The sequence below is a fragment of the Callithrix jacchus genome, chromosome 1, assembly GCF_049354715.1.
Source record: "Callithrix jacchus isolate 240 chromosome 1, calJac240_pri, whole genome shotgun sequence".
NCBI classification, from domain to species: Eukaryota; Metazoa; Chordata; class Mammalia; order Primates; family Cebidae; genus Callithrix; species Callithrix jacchus.
The window spans coordinates 180,179,707-180,200,715 of NC_133502.1; the positions used below are offsets into that span (position 1 = coordinate 180,179,707).

Consider the following 21,009-nt stretch of genomic DNA (forward strand, 5'->3'; position numbering starts at 1 on the left):
GGGAGAGCAGGGGAGAGGGCAGACAGGAGGACAGAAGGGAAGGCAGGCCAGTCCCAAGCTCCCCGTGCAGGGACTGACGGTCTGGGGAGGACCTGGCCACCATTACCTTCATGATCTTGATGAACTTCAAGAGCAGCCGTTCCCTGTCCTGGGCCTTCTCCTGTAACATGATTATGGACCGGACCCTGCATTGAGCAAGGGGAAAATGAAAACAGCTGAGCTGACTGGTCGCTGCAGGCCCCAGGGGTCCTGGTGGAGATAGGACCTGTATGACCCCCATGCCACTGGCCACGAGCCCACCCCTACTGAGTACCTGCCCCAGGCATAGACCTAGTTTCTGCTCTCCAGGAGCTCACGGCATCCCAGGACAGAGACAAGACACCAAAAGGAAATCTGGTGACAACAAATCTGGTGACCATAAGGAAATCTGGTGAAGGCCTGAAGGGGGCTTTGAATCTGCAGGTGGAGTATGGGAGGATCAAAGCAGAGCTTTTCCTGATGAGCATGGACCCCAAGTACCAGAGGGCTGGGAAAGTTCCTTGTGTGGTGCAGGACTGGCTTTGGGGAGACCAGCTGGCACATGAGGTAAGAGGTCACCTTTGCCAGCTACGAGGGAAGGAAGCTCTCAGAACCTTAGTAGCAACCAAAAGCTGAGCCCGAAGCCAAAGGCCAGTCCCATCTGTGCCATGCGTGCAGCAGGGACGTCACGCTGGCCTCAACTTCCTGTGGTTTCCCAGGGCCACCACCAGGGTCACCTGGAGGAGGTGCCACACTTTGCACAGCTGCTTCCTCCTTTTTTTGAGACAAGGTCTTGTTTTATTGCCCGGGGCTGTGAATATATCTCACTGCAGTCTTGAACTCCTGGGCTGAACTGATCCTCCTGCCCCAGCTTCCCGAGTAGCTGAGTCTATAGGCATGGACCACTGTACCTGGCTAATTTTAATTTTTTGTAGAGAGGGGGTCTCTCTATGTTGCCCAGCTGGTCTTGAACTCCTACGCTCAAGTGATCCTCCTGCCTCGGCCTCCCAGAGTCCTGGGATTATAGGCATGAGCCACCACGCTTGCACCTGTGTGCAGCCAGGCCCTGTGGAGTGTGCCCCTGAGCTTCCTGCACCCGGCCAGAGGCTGGTGTCAGTCAGGCTTGGGGCTGTGTACAGCTTCCGTCTGCCCCAGAAACCACATCCTGTTGGGCAAAACCCTACACTGGATGTCTGGTTGCCACAGCTAAACATGTTCTCCCCAGGATGGTGTGCTGTGGGGGGAAGGTAGGGAAAGGGTATTTTAAATGACCTTGGGGCCTTTAAAATACATCAGCCATTCTCCTGGCAGCAAGAGTGGGCAGGTGGGGGTGGCCAGCTGCCGAGCTCTGAGGGGTCCTGCCTGACGCTGAGCTGCTGTGGGGGTTTTGTCACCTCTTGAAGAGACAAGAGCTCTGGTTTATAAACACACTATTGGGATTCATTTTGCTTTAAGAAATAAAGACTAAATACAAACATTAACAGAACCCACTCCTTTGCTAAGTGTTCTCTGTCAGGCAGAGCCAGTGTGAGCGTCAACCTGACATGGCCTGGCAGTGACAAGGGCAGGAGGGCAAACTTGACACCCCTCCCAGCACCACCTACGGCAGATATTGCTCCTCGACCCTCGCACTCTTCCCCACTGGGCCTCCTCAACCGCTTCCAGCAAGCCCTGTCCCGTCCCTGCCCCGTCCTCTGCCGACCGTTGATGGTGAATGCTCACGGGGCCTCCAGGAGCTGAGGAATGAAAGGAAGCTCCTTCCCCTACCATTCCAGCTCCCCGCAGAGGAATATGCAAAGCCCATCCAGTCGTGCCGCCATCCAGAGCAACAGGCTTGGCGCTGGGCGCCTCTTACCAGTAGGACATGTTGTTGAAGTGCTCCGTGAACTGGGTCAAGTTGGGGCTCTTCTCCTCATTCTGCTCTTTTGCCCAAAGCAAAACCTCAGGAATCTGCAAAAGGAAAGAAGGCAGATGGAGGTGGAGCCGCCAGCTTTCCCGTGATGGGGGTTTCTCTCATTCAGGGACCACTATAAAATACCTCTATTTTATAGAAGAGCTCGGCATCCAGCAGTGTCAGCTGCTCTGCTATCTCATGGCTGTGAAAGTCATGCAAGGTCCCTGGCCTGGAAGACAGAGGCATGAGAAGAGCCATCAGGGGTGGGGAGGGCAGTGGGGAGAGCTGAGCAGGCTCGGGCTGCAGGTGTCAGAGCAGGAAAGCCTCTCAGGACAGCAGGAGCGTGGAGGCTATGGGGCGGGAAAGCCCCAAAGGGCTCCCTGGGTCCCTATGGGCCTCATGCTTCTCTCTGGGATGGCACTGTCTGCCTTTCTCTCCCATTTCTGCCGGATGTGTCCAGCAGCTTCTGGAATCAGGAGCCTGAGTTTCCCTCGTGAGCTGAGGTGCCAGGGAATGCTTGCTCATGGCTGGACCCTGCTTCCGGGTTTCCAGCAAGAACAGAGAGGGTGCCAAAGAAACGAAGGCTAAACTTAGCTCACTGAGAAGCCCACTATTCAACAGACATCTATAGCTGCAAATGACACTGTCAGGGATGGGCCACAGACAGGAACCTTTACACAGGTTCTTAGGGATGGCCAGAGTGGCTGGGCTAGCATCAACCATGACCATGTTCGTGCTGGGACAAGCCAGAAGTGACCACAGCCCTGGGTGTGTGCACCCCTGCCCTGTCCTATGAAGCCCCCTGCCCTGCTGCCCACTTCCTGGCAACAAGGGGATCACCACCCAATATGTGCCTCCTGGAGAAAAGGCCCAGCACCCAGGAACCCATGGGGCTGTCCCTAAGGCATCATCAAAGGGCTTGTGCAGAAACGGGATGGGGAGGGAGGGTAAAAAGAGAAAGGCACAGCTCTTGGGGAAGACACCCCTCCCAGTACCACCTACGGCAGAGGCGGGGCTGGAAAGGAGGGCTCCTCACCTGGCTGCTACTCCCCGGGCCGCCAGGGGCTGGCCGGAGGTGGCACACCTGAGCAGCTTCTTCTGGTCCACCTTGTCCAGGATGTTCTTCCGGAGCACACGGGCCAGGCTCAGCTCCCCGTTGCATACCAGGCGGAAGACCAGTTCCATCAGCAGCTTCAGGATCTCTTCTGTCAACTCCACCAGGCTGAAGGGCCAAAGGACACAAGGTGAGGGGCAGGAATGGAAGGCCCAGGCAGAGTCTGGCTTTGCCTCAGGATATACAAAGCGTATGTGATTGTGACCGGCACAGAGCTGGGAAACTTCTCATGGGAAGAGAGCAGGAAACAAGAGCCTGGGATGGCTGCCTGCGTTCTTGGAGGTCATAAGCTCCTGCCATGCACTCAACAGGCATCTGAGCCTCAGAGTGGATAAGCGCCAGGGACTCTGCTGGGGCCTGGACTGCAGAGACAAGTCCCACACGAATCCCGCCCTGGGGAGCTGCTGCTCCCATTGGGTGATGAGATGCCAAGACTTCCCGGCCTCTCAGACTAGATGCCTGAGGGATGCTCCCCAACCTGCCCTGCTAAGCACTGTCCACATGTGGCCCTTTCTCAGCTGCACGGCCACTGACCATGGTCATCTCCCCCAGCAAGAGGAGGGCAGCCCGCTTGATGGAGATTTGTTAGCAGAATGGCTACGGCAAGTACTGTGCCCATCAGATGGCCAGCCATGGGAACGCTGAGGAGCATGGGAGAGGCGACCTCCCCCATTCCAGCCTCCACACAGCCTCCACTGTGGCTGGCAGTCAAGAGCGTGGCCTGCTGGAGACTGGTCCTGAGACACCCATGGGAGCAGGTGGGTGGGGTGGGTTCTCTCCTGAGGGTCCAGGAGGGACCTCATGAGGAAATCCAGGGCCTGGCCTAGAGAGATACCTCACCCACCTCACCCTGGTGTATTGGGGACAGGCCATTCTCTCAAAGGACTAAGATAAAGCAGGCAAGAGCCAGCTCTGCCCAGAGCTGGTGGGCAGGAGAAGCAGGTGGAAAGAAGCCTTTGCCTTCCCACTGGCCCCCCCCAGGACCCCAAGGGTGAAGCACTCACCAGAGCTCATCCACCACCCGTACCAGCACGAAGAACGTGTTCTTGCTGACACGCTTCTTGAATGTGTCAGCGAAGGGAGAGAATTTCTCGTATGTGGAGCACGGGTTAAAGAAATAGCCACGTAGCTGGCTGGGGGTGGTGGGAGTAGAGGACTGACTCCTGGCGACCACTTGCTGAGTGCTTACAATGTGGCCGACTCCCTGCATGGGAAGCACTGGCATCTAGAAACACGGGCATGGGACTGGTGCAGTGGAAGAACTGCAAAGCCAAGATTTGAGCACAGGGATGCCCCTGACTGCTGCCCTCTTCTGCCAGGCAATCTCTGCTACACTGTCCAGGACCCCCAGGTGCCTGTGAGATTACAGACCTGTGGAGAATGCCCTGTTGAGCCTTAGGCAGAGAACGGTGGGCCCAAAGCAAATACCCTGAAAACCCCAGGCCCCGGGGCAGGTGTGCAGGCCAGAAGTGTCTCCCTCCAGTCTTTCTGTGAGCTTCCATCCTGAGGCTGCCTCCCTGGGCTCTGCAGGGGAGCTGTTGCCCCTTTGACACTGGGCTGGGCTTCTCGTCCCAAAGCTGCAGCATGTTCCACATCGGCTCCCTGTCTCCAGGGCAGCTCGTAAAGCACCCAACCATCTCTGGCTCATGCCCCGAGGTCAGGCTCTGTTTTGTGGTCAGGGTTTCCTGCCGGGCTGTTGAGCTCACCAATGACTCTCCAGACCTCTCCGACACTCTCCTCCTCACTCTCTAGCGATCCACGACCTTCCATGTCATGGGGTTCAGGACAGAGCAACGTACCAGGGACAGTGGCTTGGCTCACACCACAGGGGATTTGCCAGTCAGCCGGGCCCAGACCTTGATGCTGCAACATTTCCATGATGGCTGGGCAGAGGCTGAGAGCCTGAGTAGTGGCAGCAGGAGCAAGTAGCGTATGGCCGCTCTCCCATCAAGCAGTCACTTGGGTCAGATCCTTCCCGTGTCTGAGCCTAGTTTCCTCAATTACACAATAGGAAGTTATACGGCAGCAGCCCCATGTATAATACGGTAATTTTACACACACACACACAAGTATTACAAAATGGTTATAGAGCTAGGTGAAAGTACCTGACCAGCAAATCCTTGACATACGCGAGTGACAGACCCTGCCAGGGACCCAAGGTTCCACCAATGGAAGATGTCCATGTCCATCTTGATAGATCAGGGGTTCTAAAGTCACCATGAGGGGAGACCAGGAGGCCAGTAGGTAGGTCTGCAGGAGACCCCAAGTGGAGAAGGCTCCGGGCATACAGGAAGGGGTGGGGGCGCTGGAGGACTCAGACTTCCTGCTCCAGGTGGTGGCGGCTGCCCAGTAGATGGCAACCGTGGGCCATGTACTAAGAGGTGGCTGAGGAGTGGCCGACCCAGGCTGTCCTCCAGGAGTAGCAGCTGCAGGTCAGCCTTGCAGGGTGGGCAGGTTCAGACTTGAAGAGGCAACGGGCCATAAAAGTGGGTCCTTCCAAGCCCCTGGGGTCCCCCTCAGCCACTACTGCAGAGGGCGACATTTACTGAGGATGGGCCCATGGGGTAGATCTGGGGACAGGAACCCATTCCAGTTGCGGATGTGGCAGCTGCAGGGTCTGCTGCGGGGGAGGGGCTGTGCTGAGCCCTGAGCTATTTGAGTCTTGGTACCCACTGTGCCCAATGCCCTGGGGCTCAGCTCTGAGAAGCTGCAGGCACGGACCATGGAGGTTTCTGCAGGACTGGCACACTTGCTCCCTCTCATTCTGGGGCATGTCTGTTCTTCCTAATTCTTTTTTAGAATCATCCAATGACCACAACTATGTTCCAGCCTTTTCACATCATTTTACTCAGCCCTTTTAGAGATGAAGAACTTGCCTGAGCTCAAAGCCGGAATGCAGGAGGGTAGGGGTGGGAACCTTGGTGCATGGGGTTCCTGTCCCCACCTCAATCATGCTGCCACCCAACATGCTGCTCAGCTTCCCCCATGAGGGCCAAGGGGCAAGAGGGCCCCTCTCTCTCCTAAAGGCCCGTGACGCAGGGGCTGTGGGTCAGGCAGGAAAGGATATCTGTACTGCAGCTTCTTGATGAGCTCCTCTGGGGAGATGAAGGTCCTGTAGGTGGTCAGGAAGGCCTCGCAGTACAACACCAAATCTGGAGGGGAAAGCAACGCAAGCTGCTCATCAGGGTGCAGAGTGCTGGGGTGGGAGCCAGGCTGGATCTGAGTCCTTGCTCTGACAGAGGCAGAAGAGGCGGCCCAGGGAGTGCAACGGGTGAGGGGGCCGAGGTCCTGGGAACTCACTCTGGTGCCTCTGCCTGCATGTCCCAGAGAAGTCACATGTTCTCTCCGTCCATCTCTCACAGCGGAATGGCAGATCAGAGAGGGGAAACAGGAATGGGTTTTATCTCATGGGCATTTTCTACCCGTGTGCTACCTGGGGAAATGTGCTGTGGGAGCTGAGGCCAACTCTGATCCCAGTGGAAAAGGGCACTTAGGCTGATAAGTGACACCTGCCTTAGACATCAAAACCTGGCAGCATGCCTGTTCCAGGTAGAAGCCACCCCTGGATTAGACTCTGAGAGGCAATGTCTGTCCTAAGGTTTGATGCTTTGGAGGGTCTTACCCATTATGGGCACAAAGAAAATCATCTGTTCAAACTTGTCAGCAGGATCCTGAAACAAAATCCTAGGCAGTACTTAAAAAAAATTTTTTTTTGAGATAGGGTCTCACTCTATTGCCCAGGCTGGAATGCAGTGGTGAGATCTTGGTTCACTGCAACCTCCACCTCCCGGGTTCAAGCGATTCTCCTGCCTCAGCCTCCCGAGTAGCTGGGACTACAGGCATACACCATCACACCTGGCTAATTTTTATATTTTTAGTAGAGATGGGGTTTCACCATGTTGGCCAAGCTGGTCTCAAACTCCTGGCCTCAAGTGATTCACCCACCTCAGCCTCCTGAAGTGCTGGGACTACCAGTGTGAGCCACTGCACCTGGCCAGACTTTTAAATGGTAGGGTCCAATCACTAAAATCTGGGGAAATTCCACGTTCTGAGTCCTAAGGATAGGCTGAAGAGGTACAGCCCGGACCGGTAAGAGGCTCAGGGCTGGGAATCACGGCAGAGCCCATCTGCACCATGCTCGGGCTCATTCCTGGGCTTCTAAACCCACCCAGTTAACTGTCAAGCTTGGATTTTTGTTCAGAGTGTCTGGGCAAGGAAGCAGAGATGGGACCAGCACAGACCCACACCTGCCTCTCAAAGAAAGGGTCCAAGTTGACTGGCTTTTGTGGGTGCATCGTGGGACTCACTGGTGAGCACTAGGTCATGCCCTGAACACATGCCACATCTTTCAATGCCCAGAGCAATCCCATGAAGACAGAAAGGGCTGTTACCCCACCAAGAGAGGAGGAGCCCAGGCACGAGGCCAAGTGTGGCCCGGCCCGCATGCAGTGTGGCTGGGTCTGTGCCAACCTGTGCCCAATTCCAGAGCCCTCCCCCATCTGCTGTGCCCAGGGTTATGGCAGATGGGTCAGAGCTTGGCTTCTGGGATGGGCAGTCAGTGCCACCCCTCTAGTGTTTACACGGCTCTCGATACAGCCCTGCGTACTTTGTGTTCCCTGGCTCACCTGGTCTTGTGACAGCCCTAAAAGTCAGCCCCAAAATTGTCCCTCATTTTCCTCCCAAGGAATCGGAAGCTCTGGGGCTAAGTGACCGGCCTGGCACACAGCTGCCAAGGCAGAGACAGGATCTAAGCTGAGGCCTGAGGTCAAGGCTGACCTGACCCTCTCCCATGCGGGTCTTGACACCTGAGAGCAGAGCAGTTCGACCACAAAGCACCCTGCTCGGCAGGCTGGGTTCCACTGGCCTGAGCCACGGGGGCTCCCAGACACTCGTGCTGCTGGTGCAGTCTCTGGCTTGTAGGAAGCACCCACCAAAGGAGCTTTGTTACCAGCCACAAGGTGGTTCACCCCTCCCAGTGGAGCCACGGCTTCTGCCTCAATAATGCTTCCCAGGTACAACCTTGGTTCTGTGCAGCCTCCAACCTTTCTGCTAATAAAATCACACAAACCTCAAACCGTCACAGAGCCTCCTCTCAGGAGGTCCAGCCAGTAAAGGCCAGAAGCCGGCCAGGCACGGTGGCTCACACCTGTAATCCCAGCACTTTGAGAGGCCAAGGCGGGAGGATCACAGGGTCAAGAGATCGAGACCATCCTAACCAACATGGTGAAACGCTGTCTCTACTAAAAGTACAAAAAATTAGCTGGGCATGGTGGCACATGCCCGTAGTCCCAGATACTCGGGAAACTGAGGCAGGAGAATTGCTTGAATCCAGGAGGTGGAGGATGCAGTGAGCTGAGATTATGCCACTGCATTCCAGCCTCGTAACAGAGTGAGACTCAAAAAAAAGCCAGAAGCCTCTTGGGCTGTCCTGTCTCAGGGCCCGCTCTGGCCTTGGGCACAGGTGGCTGCACCCAACGGGACAGTGGAGTTCACCCTTTGGAGTCCAGGTCTGGAGCCAGCTCCCATTTCGGCCCTTCACATTGGACAAAAAAGAAATGCAAGTCGCTCCTGTGCCCGGTTGAGGATGGAGCCCCATGTATCAGGCGTGGAGGGGGATTCACTGCAGAGAAGCCAAGCAAGGGCTGTGCTCCGGATGGTGCTGATCACGCCCCCAGCACTGCTGACATGCCAGGCAGGTTTCGCACTCCTGCACGTAATCTGCACAAGGGGCACCGCTCCCCACTTCACCAAATGGAGTCGGCTCAGGCCGAGAAGCCCAGGGCCCTCCAAGCCTGCAACCGCACAGCTGCGGCTGGGATGCAGTGTCGCCAGGTCTGGGCCCTGCCCTGGTTGGAACACACAAAGGGTGAGGGAACAGTGAAGGGAGGGTGGGACAGTGGCTGCGGTGAGTTTATGGGAGCCATCTCTTCTTTTTCTCTAATTTTTTGCAATGTAAACATATTTTTAGTACTAGTTTCATAATTCAGAAATTCCTTGAATCATTCTGGGTCACAAGTTTTGGGAAACCTGTTGTGGAAACACAGGGACAAAGTCCTTTATAGAAATGAAACGGGCTGGGCTAGGGTTTCAAGGTGGGGGTGTTTTCATTCCCTCCACAATTTACCTCACCATTGCTCTTACATCATCTTTTAAATAATTTTTTTTTTTTTGAGATGGGGTCTCTGTCACCCAGGCTGGAGTGCAATGCCGCAATCTCGACTCACTGCAACCTCCACCTCCGGGGTTCAAGCGATTCTCCTGCCTCAGCCTCCTGAGTAGCTGGGATTACAGGCACCTGCCACCATGCCCAGCTAACTTTTGTATTTTTAGTAGAGACAGGCTTTCACCATGTTGGCCAGGCTGGTCTTAAACTCCTGACCTCATGATCTGCCCGCCTTGGCCTCACAAAGTGCTGGGATTATGGCGTGAGCCACCGCACCTGGTCCAAAATAATTTTTTTTTAATGTAAAAGAGAAGCAGTATGTGGAGAGGTTGGCCAGCTGGATGGCACTGGCCCCTCGAGGGCAGGCAGTGAAGGGTGTGGTGGCCACACCCTACCAGGTCACTGGCACCTCCTTTCCAGAACATGACTGGGAATGGCAGCTCTTCTGCTAGCACTGGGTCCGCCCAGCAGGACATTTTAGGGATTAGGGAACGTTCCTCGCTTTTCTAGTCCTCTCAGTTACCACACTGAATGTGCGGTGGGGTGGGGCAGCTGTGTGTTGTGAAAGTGATGCTGCTGCTATGGAATCGAAGGTTCCTGGACAGAACAAACTTTCCATAATCTCCTAGTGGAGTATGTGATTGAAGTCCGGTCTAATAGTCTGGAATAACAGAGTGACTCAGCAGTCAGGAAAGGAATCAAAAGGTACCTGCAGGTTATCTTAAGTTTAGTAGTACTGGGTGACATGCCATCATTCAAGTGTCCAGTGGAGGACGGACACCATGCATGCCCGGAGTTGGACATGATCTACTTGTCTCCCAAGGTGGGCTTTCCCTGCTCTGACTCAGGCGTACGTACCAGGACTGCTGATCAGACCTGCTCAGGGCTGGCTGCCAGGAGTGGACAGGATAGTGCTGGGAGACTGAGTGGCACCCGGGGCAGGACGAGCCATCTAGTGAGCTCACTGACACAGACAAAGGCCACTGCGGTGACAGCGCCCTACCTTTCCTGTCAGTCTCAGTAGCATGGACCAATAAGATGTCCCCAGATCCCCCGCGGACGTCCGGCCCATCATCACCCTGTAATGAAAACAACCCAGGAAGGTATGAGGCAGAGTATGGCCTTCAGAGAGTCAGTTTAGGAAGAAACAGGCAGGAATGAGATGGCAAAGATGATGCACTTTAGGGACCCCAAGTCCCCTCTCCTTCTGTGCTCCTTGCCCCAGGAGCAGTGTGGTTGAGCTACAATGCCAGGGGCGCCCTCCAACTTTGCCTCGTGCTTGGTGACAGGCACAAATCGGACTGTGTTGGGGAGCTGGATGGCCTAGAAGCTGCCCTGGCACCAAAGCACCAGGACATCTCACTGTTTTGAGCACACAACTTGGGCCAGGGGACATAGCACCATCCATCCTTCCCTGCTCACCAAACCACAAGTCAGAGGTGAGGTAGGACTCCATGGGGGGGCGGGGAGGGAGGCAAGACAGTCCTCAGCCTTGCCCAGAATGCCTGTCGAGGCAGCAGCAGGACTATTTCTAAGCATGCCCATGTCCCCCAAAACTGCAGCAGGCTGCCCTAAATCTAAATCCGTTGGAAACAGAAGTTACTTGCATGGCACAGGTTCTTCCATGAGGCCCTTCATTAGAGGAGCGCACAGCATCACAGAGACAGAGATACTGCACATCTTCCACCAACCCCACCTGCCTATTAAGAAGCAAGACTTGCTTCCATGTGGGCAAACAGGCTTCTGCCACCCAGTGTAGAGCCAAAAAGAGCTGTGACCAGGGCCAGGAAAGGAGGTCCAGGACAAACTCCCCAGGCCTGTTTCCACCCCAGCCCCTCAATGCTCCCTGCTCTGTAATGCTGGATGGAACCAGCCCTCTCGGCTGCGGCACACATTCCAAGACTCACCCACATTTTTATTTTTAGGTTTTGGTATTTTATCTCCTGACTCTAGAGGTCCGAGATTGTCTTGAGTTTACCCTTAGGAGTTGGGGCAATGCCTCTGACCTGATTTTAAGGAGGAAATTCATGGCAAGGATCATGAAATGATACTTCTCTCTGCAGAGGGCCCAGCCGTGTGAGCACCACCACCTCCCCTGCCTGCGTGTGACGGCCCAAGGTGCAGACACCTTCCAGGGCTGCTCCGTGCCATGGCCAGAGCCAGTGTATCCTTGCCTGGGAGTACGCAGAGGGTACTATCTGCCCTTTTGTCCCTGTGTCATCAAATCAAAGCCCCAAAACAGTTGCTTTCTGGTTCAGGCTGAGGCTGCTTTATGAAGCTGTTCTTTGCACTTCTAGAACTGCATGCAGGAGGGAGAGGCAGGGTACTCTTGGTCCAGCTTCCTCTTCACTGTCACAGAACCTGTTTTCACCAACAAGGTTCTACAGGCAAGGCATAGCAACAGGGAATCCACAGCATTCAGGCCTGAATTTTCTTTTTTTAAAAGAGCTGGGTCTTGCTATGTTGCCCAGGCTGGTCTTGAACTCCTGGACTCAAGCCATTCCCCTGCCTTGGCCTCCCAGGGAGACACCAGCTGGTGTCTGAAGCTACAGTGGAGCTATTTTTTCAACAACAGAAAAAGTTCCCCATTAGTGAGGGCTGACCATAGGCAGGCTCTGTCTGCAGAGCATTCACATGGGTTCCATCCCCACCCCGTCAGGAGTTCTGGCATCCGAGGCTACAGAGGCTGCAGAACCTGACCTGTGTAAGATCACTTTCTAGAAGCATCAGGGGACGTCACGCTTACCCTGGAACCTACCCCTCCAGAGCCCACAGCCCAGAGGCCCAGCAGGGGCATTGAGAGACTTGGTCTCGAAGCCTCCTGGGGTTGTTCTGTTTGTGACAAGATCACATTCCCCTCAGCCCCATGTGCTCTCCTCTGTGGGGCCAGGCTGCCAAACCCAAGCCTGGGAAGTCCTCACCTCCTGCTTGAGCGTCAGCCTGGACATAATTTCACTGTGGTCGATGAGGGACAGCTCGTCCACTTCCTCTTCTGACTGAGCCGACTCCAGAGCATCTGGTGACTTTGGGGCCCTGCAGGGAGAAGTGGTTTGTGTTACAAGTGTCAAACTGGCCCTGGCTCCTGAGGCCTGGAGGCCAAGGCAGTGCTGGTCTGTGCACGGGCTCAAAACTGCTCCCTGAACAAGCCTGCCTATATCACTATGGACTGGATCCTCAGCTCTGCTACGGATTGGCTGTGTGGCCATACAGAGGACATTTCCTGCTGCCTCAGATGCCCCATCTGTACATGGAAGTGATTTCGCTGGGAAAACAAAAAGTCTCCATTAAACTAAGTGACGGTCTCAGCCACTCTCTGCCAAGGCCCAACGCACAGTCAGCATTTAGGGAGAGGAGCAAAGGGGCAAGCAGAATGGGCGAGAAAGCTTCGTTGTTCTTGAGTCTGCTCCCCAAGTCTTCTCAAAAGACCGACTCACCACGGGACCCTTTGCTTGGCACTAAGAAAGAGCTGTGAACCAAGCGGACATAGCCTCTTGTCCCTGAGGGTTCTAGGGACAGAATTTATGTATGTTTTTTTGAGAAGGGTCTCCCTCTGTAGGCCAGGCTGGAGTGACCTCCTGGGCTCAGGCCATCCTCCTATCTTAGTCTCCCAAGTAGTGAGGACTACAGGCTCAGGCCACCATGCCTGGGTAATTCTGTCCATGTTGTAGAGCTAAGGTCTCACTATGTTGTTCAGGCTGGTCTTGACTCCTGACTCATGTGATCCTTCCACCTTGGCCTCCCAAAGTGTTAGGATTATAGCCACTGTGCCTGTCTTTTTTTTTTTGAGACAGAATTTAAAACAAGTGATCACGGCAGCACGGAGAGAGGGAAGCTCAGAAGAGTACCAGGAGCACAAGCAGGGGGTCTGGCCTCGTCTAAAGGTCAGGAGGCTTCTGGAATGGGATGGTGAGCTGAGGCTTGCAGCACTGAGCATAAGCTGCCGGCTGAAGTTTGGGAGAGGATATTCCCTACAAAGGGGAAGGTGGGATGGCCGGGAGTGCCTAAGATGTATCTCCCAGCTTAGGGTGTTATGGGGAGTGGAAGCTGTGCCTACAGATATGCCTGGTTTTCCCCTGGCATTTTCTTGCACATTCCTCTTTTATTCTGGCCAGTCTTACATAGGTCACATTTTAACCCCAGGTATGTGAGATATAAAAATATGTGCCTTTAGGCTAGGTACGGTGGCTCACGCCTGTAATCCCAGAACTTTGGGAGGCCAAGGTGGGCAGATCACCTGAGGTGAAGGAGTTTGAAATCAGCCTGGTCAACATGGTGAAACCCTGTCTCTACTAAATATACAAAAACTAGCTGGGCGTGGTGGTGCTCTCCTGGGCAACAGAGCGAGACTCTGTATTAAAAAAAAAAAAAAGTGCCTTCAGTAAAAGAACGTGGATGGGTCAGAGTGGGCCTTGCCCAGTCTTGTGAGGAACCTTGCTCCACGTCTTGTCAATGTCCAGCCTGTGGTTTGGCCCTGGTGGAAGGACAACATCCCATAATTGTTTCTCAGCAGTCAAAGTGTTCATCCTTCTCTTTCACAAGAACCATCTGGAACTCTGAAGATGACACTCTGGGGTCCAATGAAGCTGGTGGCACACCCACATACTGCATTTGCTTGGCCCGCACACTCTGCTCCAGGTATTAACCTAGAAACCTCACCATTCCTAGCTTCACACCTGGGGAAACCTCAGTCTGAGCAGACAAGTCAGAGAGACAAAGCTGAGAGCACCAGAGTGGCCAGGAGGCAGGCTGGGCAGGTGGCCCTCTTCAACAGGTCCCCATCAATGCTTTCTCATTTATTTTTCTTTGTTTTGCTATCTTTATTAACTGCCTCTTCAAGCATTCATGCTGAGCCCTGATAATGACAAGTGGGCACACCCTTGCTCTGAGGTCACCAACAACCCCAGAGGTGGCTAAAGCTTGGCCTAAAGAGGGAAGAAAAGCTTGAACATGTGGCACACAGCGAAGTCAATGTAAAGTTGCAGGTGGGAGGGCCGATTTGTAGCTCCCACACATCGTATTTTACAAGTGCATATTGGGGAAATTTACTAACATATTTCTACACTTGGCCAGGTTTGCTTTGTGCTAATATTGAAAACATGTTATAAGACACTAAAGAGCTATAACAACTAAATGCAATGCACAGCTCCTGATCTTGGCTGCAAAAAATTTATACAAGACATTTTTGTTACAACACAATATGCATACATATGTCCAGAAATGTCCCCGATAAGTTTGTAGGTGGAGGGGGGTGTCTTTTACATTCCCTACCAACTTGAAAGAGGTCAAGACCAAGAAAAAATAAAAAAGACAAGACTCTCATGGGTAGTTTGTAAGATGATATAGGTGCAAACAATCAAGAAGTAATGGCAAACTGGATGTGAAGGCCTTTGAAGGGTGGGATTATTAGTGATTTTGCTTGCTTTCTTGCAGTTTTCTATGCTTTTCAACAGTTTCTACCCTGAGCATGTATTATTTGAGAATCTGAAAAAAAGGAAGAGGGCCAGATACAGTGGCTTATGCCTGTAAGCCCAGCACTTTGGGAGGCTAATGTGGGAGGACTGCTTGAAACCAGGAGTTAGTGACTAGCCTAGGCAACATAGTGAAACTCCGTTTCTACTAAAAATACAAAAAATTAGCTAGGCGTGGTGGCGGGCACCTGTAATCCCAGCTATTCGGGAGGCTGAGGCAGGAGGATCACTTGAACCTGGGAGGTGGAGGTTGCAGTGAGCCGAGGTTGCAGTGAGCCAAGGTCGCGCCATTGCACTCCAGCCTGGGCAACAAGAGCGGGACTCCGTCTCAAAAAAAAAAAAAAAAAAAAAAAAAGAAAATTAAAATAAATCAGCTGGGCGTGGTAGTGCATGCCTGTAGTCCCAGTACCCTGGGAGGCTGAGGTGGGAGGATCGCTTGAGCCCAGGAGTTTCAAGGTTATAGTGATCTGTGACTGTGCCACTGCACTCCAGCCTGGGTGATTGATCAATACCCTGTCTCTAAAAAACAAAAAAAGGGAACAAGAGAAGGAAGAAAGAGTTTCAACTTGAAACACACCCTCAGGCCTAGGGGCCCGCTGGGAGGGGCCACTCAGGCAGGCCTCACTGAGTGGACGTGCTACTCTAGGGGAACCCTTCCTACCCAGAGGACATGCTGCTCCTCTGGGTCCACTTCCTACCTCTCACTGCCGTCTCTGCTATCCTTCCCAGGGACGCTGCCGACCGCTGTGGGATCTCTGGGATGTCCATCTTTCCCAGCCGGTGGTTCCTGGAAAGAGGAGTGGGTGTTGAGTTCTGGACAGGGGCCCGCTGCAGGGCTGCTCTGTCTTCCCAGCATTCCTGCCTGCAAGTGGCTGTGGAGTGCAAGTTCCTATGGAGCAATCTGAGATGTGAACGAATTAACGATGAATGCCATTAACCACAGGAAACAAGCCCTTGAGACTAGCATCTGGCCTTTGCAGAGAGTGAAAGGTGCCACTATTTGGAACATCTGTTAGCTGCCAACCTAGGCAAAGCCACCTCAACCACCTCCTCAAAGAGGACTGTCACCATAGCCACTCCACATGAGCACAGCCAGGCACTGGGCTCAAGGCTCTGCCTGCTTCTCCTTGACTTCGTCAGTGAGCTAACACCATCATCCCTGCTCCATGCACAGACACAGAGGCCAGAAGTCAAGGACCCTGCCCAAGACCACACAGCTCGTCAACAGCAGAGCTTGGATTGGAACCCAGGGCTATCTACCTGCAAAGCCTGTGCCCTTAACCACTGGGCCCTGCTGTCATGAACCAAACTCTGCCAACTGAAAGTTAAAGAAGTCCTCAGGGCTGCAGTGCTCAGCCGGGTTCAGTACCCCAAGGCCAGCTGCTCAGGCCCAGGGATGCCAGTCTCCTCTTCCCCCAGCACTCGCTTCCTCCTGGGTCCCTGGGCTGGCGCTGCTCAGTGACAACATGGCCCTCCAGCATCTCTGGTCTGCTGCCGAGGCCTGATGGTGAACAGGGGCAGCACAAACACAGAAAGAGTGTTCTGAGGTGAGGAGCCAGTAAGCCCTGGCAGCATCACGGGTGGAGGAAGAGAGCTGTGCAAAGCCACAGGTCAGCAGAGGGGACAGCCCCCACAAACAAGGGCAAATCCCACTGGAGTGAACACTCTTCAATGTTCTACAATTTACTAATGCCCGAAACAGGGCTTGCTCTGTGTGGGCCTCTGAACCCCTGCAGGGACCCTGCTGACAGAACCACCTTAACGGGTGTGACCAAGCTCTTCATGGGTGGGGCCCGGCCTTGGTGGGTCACTGGGAGTCTTCCAGCCCTCATGGGCCTCCCTTCAAGGAACTTGTCCCACTTGAGCTTGTGAGGAGAGCAATTTCCGAAGGTTTTGAACTTGCTCATGTTTGGCTGAAGCAAACTTGGAAAGTGGATTGCTCAATAGAACTGCTGTACCTCGACGGCTGGGAGCTGGGGCAGTAGCGTCATGAGGGTGCTGATGTTGGGTACCTTAAGGCTCCCTCAGGAGGGGGTGTGCATAGCCACGGCAGGGGCTATGGGCCAGACTCATTCCACTTCCTTGGAAGCAGTTAGCGTTAGAGCAATGGGACATGCTGGGGAGGAGGGAGATGAGGGTCTGAAAGGCCCCATGGGGAGAAGAGTCCCTCCCTCTATATGAGGGATGGAAAATGAAGCCAACACCAGAAGATGAGAGAGGAAGGAACCCAGGAGAAAGCAACTGGAATCACAGCCGGGGCCCGCGCCATGCTGCTCCCAGGATTTCTAGAAGACGCATCTGACCACGCTCTGATGAGTGCCACACGCACTGAAGCAGGAGCAAAGGGCAGACCTCCACCTGGAAGCCACATCCTCTCCCAAGGGCTGAGCTGGTGCACTGAAGCAGGAGTAAAGGGCAGACCTCCACCGGGAAGCCACATCCTCTCCCAAGGGCTGAGCTGGCTCCCACCAGCCTGTGGGAGCTCAGTCTGCTGGCAACCAGGAGGGGGCTCAGCCCAATGGAAGCAGGTGCGGGGGAAGCGGCCTCGGGAGGGCAGGGCCCAAGCCCTGCCAGGCCAGGCCACATGCAGGAGGCCGCCCGAGGTTACTTACTCCTCGAGGGGGAGCCAGCTCCTCGCTGCTCTGGCCAGAGGAATACAGATTGACGTATTCACCCTCACCAGCTTCCTCACTGGCGTTTTCACTCTGGGGGAGACAGGACGAGAGGAAAGACACATGGGCCAGGCCCTCCAGCCAGCCCTCACAGCTGGCCAGGGGAACGCCACGGCCTGCACTCTGCTCTCCCCAGGCACAGACAGCAAAGCTGCTTTGGCCAGCTCTCGCCTTTGCGCTAGAAGGGGCCTGAGTCTCCTACTGCTGCTTCTCCAATGGTGTCCGGGGCCAAACCATCCTGGAGAGATGGCCCCGTGGCAGTGGAGATCCAGGGGTCCCGCTGCCTGTACTTCCTTTGCCCCATCCGTGTGTCCGCTCCGATCTGCAGGGCAGCATTTCTCCGAGTTAGATGAAACGGTACGGGCACTTTAACAGGCTGGAAACCAGGCTTCTGTCATCGGCACCACGTGCAACCCAACAGACACTCGCCTCGAATCTGTCACCTCCACACTCACAAAGGGGTTTGTACCTTTCCCTAAAAACAGACAATTAAAGGGAAAGCTAGGAGCATTTTGTATCTTATGCATCTGAGAACTTCCTCTCTAAATGGCCACTAATCCATTTGTGGAAAATCAGATTCCTCGTTTCATGAAACTGTAGAGAAGATTCCTTGTGTTCTGGAAACAGAGGGGCTACCACTGCACCTTGTGACCCTCAGTAGCTGTCAGTCCAGCCATGCTGCCAGCAGGCATGCGCTGGTAGCACCCCTGACTGCTAGTGAAGGGGAGGCAGTGTCTTGTGTTGCTCCATGTGCAGGGGTGTGTGTGTGCGCGCCGAGTTCTCACCGAGTCAGTGAAAGAGGTTTCGGAAGGAAGGCAGACAGTATTCCCATGAAAGCTGCTCTCCTGAGAAGCCGAGAGAGGCCCGTCCACGGTGCTGGGAGGTGGACTGGCTATGGTTGGCACGGCTAAGTCAGAGCTCTGGGACTGGTGGACAGGTGGGAAATGTGGAGAGGAAGAGGAGGTAGGTGGAAGGAAAGGCGGAACGGAAGCTTGGTGGTGAGGCACGAAATCCTGGGAGTAGGACCTAAACACAGACTTATACTACAGAATCCAGGTGGAGAACAAACAAAAACGAGAATACAGGAAGAAAACAGAAAAGAGAAAAAGTAGTTAGATTGGCAGTAGCTGAGCAGTGACAGGCCATTTGCAGTAACTCTAACAGGAGCCATCAATCACACCAAGCAATCCCTGGCCCTTGGGCCACTGTGGTACCCACACCCAGCACCTCCTTCCTTGAGAAGGGCCCTGAGACTGGAGAGTGAACAGTGCTGTCCTTAAGGTTGTCTAAACAGCACGACGCAGAGAACGGCTTGAGGGGCCACATGCTCCGCTGGGACAGAAAATAAAGCCTGCGCGGCCGCTGAATTGCCTGCTCAGGAGCCACATGGCTAAATTCGATGTCGTCATTGTAATTACTCATTTTGAATCTTTTGGATGAATCTTCAGGTTTTATTCCTTCACAGTCAAACACTACAACCTTTAAACATTGAAATCCACCTTGAATGCTTTTGGAAAGGAGGAGCACGAACCCTAGGCATGGTTGGAAAACTGCACTACCTACATGCTAACAACGTCTGAGTCTCGTTCTCTCCGACCCAATCTTTTTTCTTTTTTTTAAACAAATGAAGTAGGCTGGGCATGGTGGCTCACACCTGTAGTCACAGCACTTTGGGAGGCCAAGGCAGGTAGATGGCTTGAGCTCAGGAGTTTGAGACCAGCCTGGCAACATGACAAAACCATCTCTACAAAAAATACAGAAATTAGCTGGGGGTGGCAAGTGCCTGTAGTTCCAGCTGCTCAGGAGGCTGAGATGGGAGGATAGCTTGAGCTTGAGTCACTGTACTCCAGCCTGGGTGACAAAGCAAGGCCCTGTCTCAAATAAACAAAATACAATAAAAACAAATGTGATCTTACAACACCTTTGATGCCACCTTGTAGCCACAAAGCTATACTCCCCCAGATTCTCATCAGAGAGGAAAGTCGGACACTGTCCTGAGAAGTGACAGCAAATGCCCATGGCTTCTGAGGTCCAGTGAGCACCCCAGGGCTGGGGCTCGGCTGCTGAAGGAGGGACAGAGGAACTCTAGGCCTGCTGGTTAGCCACCACCACATGGAGAGAACCTAATGAGGTGATGTCATTGTGCCCTACAAAGGCCTGCCACCATGCTGCTACCATCAAGGGGAGCCAGGAGAACACAGTGCAGGCGGCCATGTCCAGAGTCCTTGCAGTTATGGGTGAATGAATGAGTCACAAAACATTCTCTGTGTTTGCTGTGGCAGATTTTCAGAACCCATGGAAAAGAGGAAAAAGAAAAATAGAGTTTTAAACTAACAAGGGGTCAAAGCCATTCATCCTTAAGTAGCTTTTTGTTTTCTCTTTTGAGACAGGGTCTCACTCTGTCACATAGGCTCGAGTATGGTAGTGTGATCACAGTTCACTGCAGCCTCGACTTCCTGGGCTTAAGCAATCCTTCCATCTACTCAGGCTCCTGAGTAGATGGGACCACAGGTGCATGCCACCACACCTGGTTAATTTTTTTTGGTAGAAACGGGGTCTTGCTATGTTGCCCAGGCTTGTCTTAAATTCCTGAGCTCAAGTGATCTGCCTGCCTCAGCCTCCCAAAGCGCTGGGATTACAGGCATGAGTCACCATGTCTGGCCCTTAAGCAGCTGGGCAAATCTACCCTTTAACCTGTACAAAGAGCTACTACAACTCGAGGGATATGCAACCCTCTAGTTTCCACCTGTATGTACAGCTGTGGCCCTTCCTGGCTGCACTGACCAGAGTTTCAAGCTCCTCTCTCCTCTCCTATGAGCTCCAGTGGCTGCTGGATCTCATACCAGATCCATGACATCCTCCCTAAGCACTCACTACCACTTACACAACTGCTTACCCCATCTAATCTACGAACTCAAGGCCAACCCTCGACCATGGTTGAACGAATCAGTGGAAGTATCATACATGTGACCAGCACTGAACACTCGGGTACCTGCCACAAGTGAAGTTCCCTTCATATCCTTCTTAGAAGCTCGGGGGGCAGACATTCTGCTTGGTACACCCCGGCTTGCTGCCCTCACCTAAGCCCTCACAGCAGGCTCTATGCAACACTTCAACGGTTCACACCAATTACCCAGGATGACACTGCAGTCTTGGGAGCTCACTCTGTGCCTTCCTGGGATGGCACTGGGGTGAAGGGCTTGGCTTTCTGGGTTCTCCAATGCATCTCTGGAGGATGCTTGCACATAGCAAGGCTCCCTCGGTGGCTGGGAAGGTCCACAGAAGACAGCGAGCAGGATGCCCTGGCCGAGGGCTGGGACGGCCTGCTGCCGGGAGGCTGCCTTCAGGGAACCCTTGCATGACTGTTTCAGGGAGTGGCTCAATCTTTTGCAGGAGCCCAAATTCTCAGATCTGCCAGATGTTTGTTCCCAACGCCCAGACGCTGCTGGCAGATTTGCTCAACGGAGCCCTCTCACCTTGCCTTGCTACCGCCTAGTTTAAGAGGCATGCTCAGCGCCAACTCCTTCTGAAGTCTTGACACATCCTCATCAGTGCCCCCATGTAAAGCACTTTGTGCTTCCACATGCCCTGCAGTAACTAAGCATCTGATTTACACATACACAAATGGCTTCTGTGTCATCACAAAGCGTACCAAGCTGGAGAAGTGTCTTCCCAACTGA

At 53.9% G+C, this 21,009-nt stretch overlaps 1 protein-coding gene across 5 annotated transcripts in view; it reads right to left on the minus strand.

Annotated features, from left to right (window-relative positions):
• RAPGEF1 (Rap guanine nucleotide exchange factor 1) overlaps positions 1-21,009 on the minus strand; it is a 151,902-nt gene that overhangs the window by 7,529 nt on the left and 123,364 nt on the right. For 3 of the 5 annotated variants that reach the window (XM_035260974.3, XM_003732066.6, XM_002743411.7), the window contains 9 exons: positions 15,356-15,444; positions 12,111-12,222; positions 10,193-10,268; positions 6,094-6,178; positions 4,031-4,123; positions 2,949-3,134; positions 2,057-2,141; positions 1,874-1,968; positions 107-185 (listed from right to left, as the gene is read on the minus strand). In XM_035260974.3, coding sequence (XP_035116865.1) covers positions 107-185; positions 1,874-1,968; positions 2,057-2,141; positions 2,949-3,134; positions 4,031-4,123; positions 6,094-6,178; positions 10,193-10,268; positions 12,111-12,222; positions 15,356-15,444 — 900 coding nt within the window. Of the gene's footprint in view, positions 1-106; positions 186-1,873; positions 1,969-2,056; positions 2,142-2,948; positions 3,135-4,030; positions 4,124-6,093; positions 6,179-10,192; positions 10,269-12,110; positions 12,223-15,355; positions 15,445-17,269; positions 17,363-18,114; positions 18,373-21,009 lie in introns of all 5 variants that reach the window. The other 2 variants (XM_009004399.5, XM_035260868.3) reach the window with 1 other exon arrangement.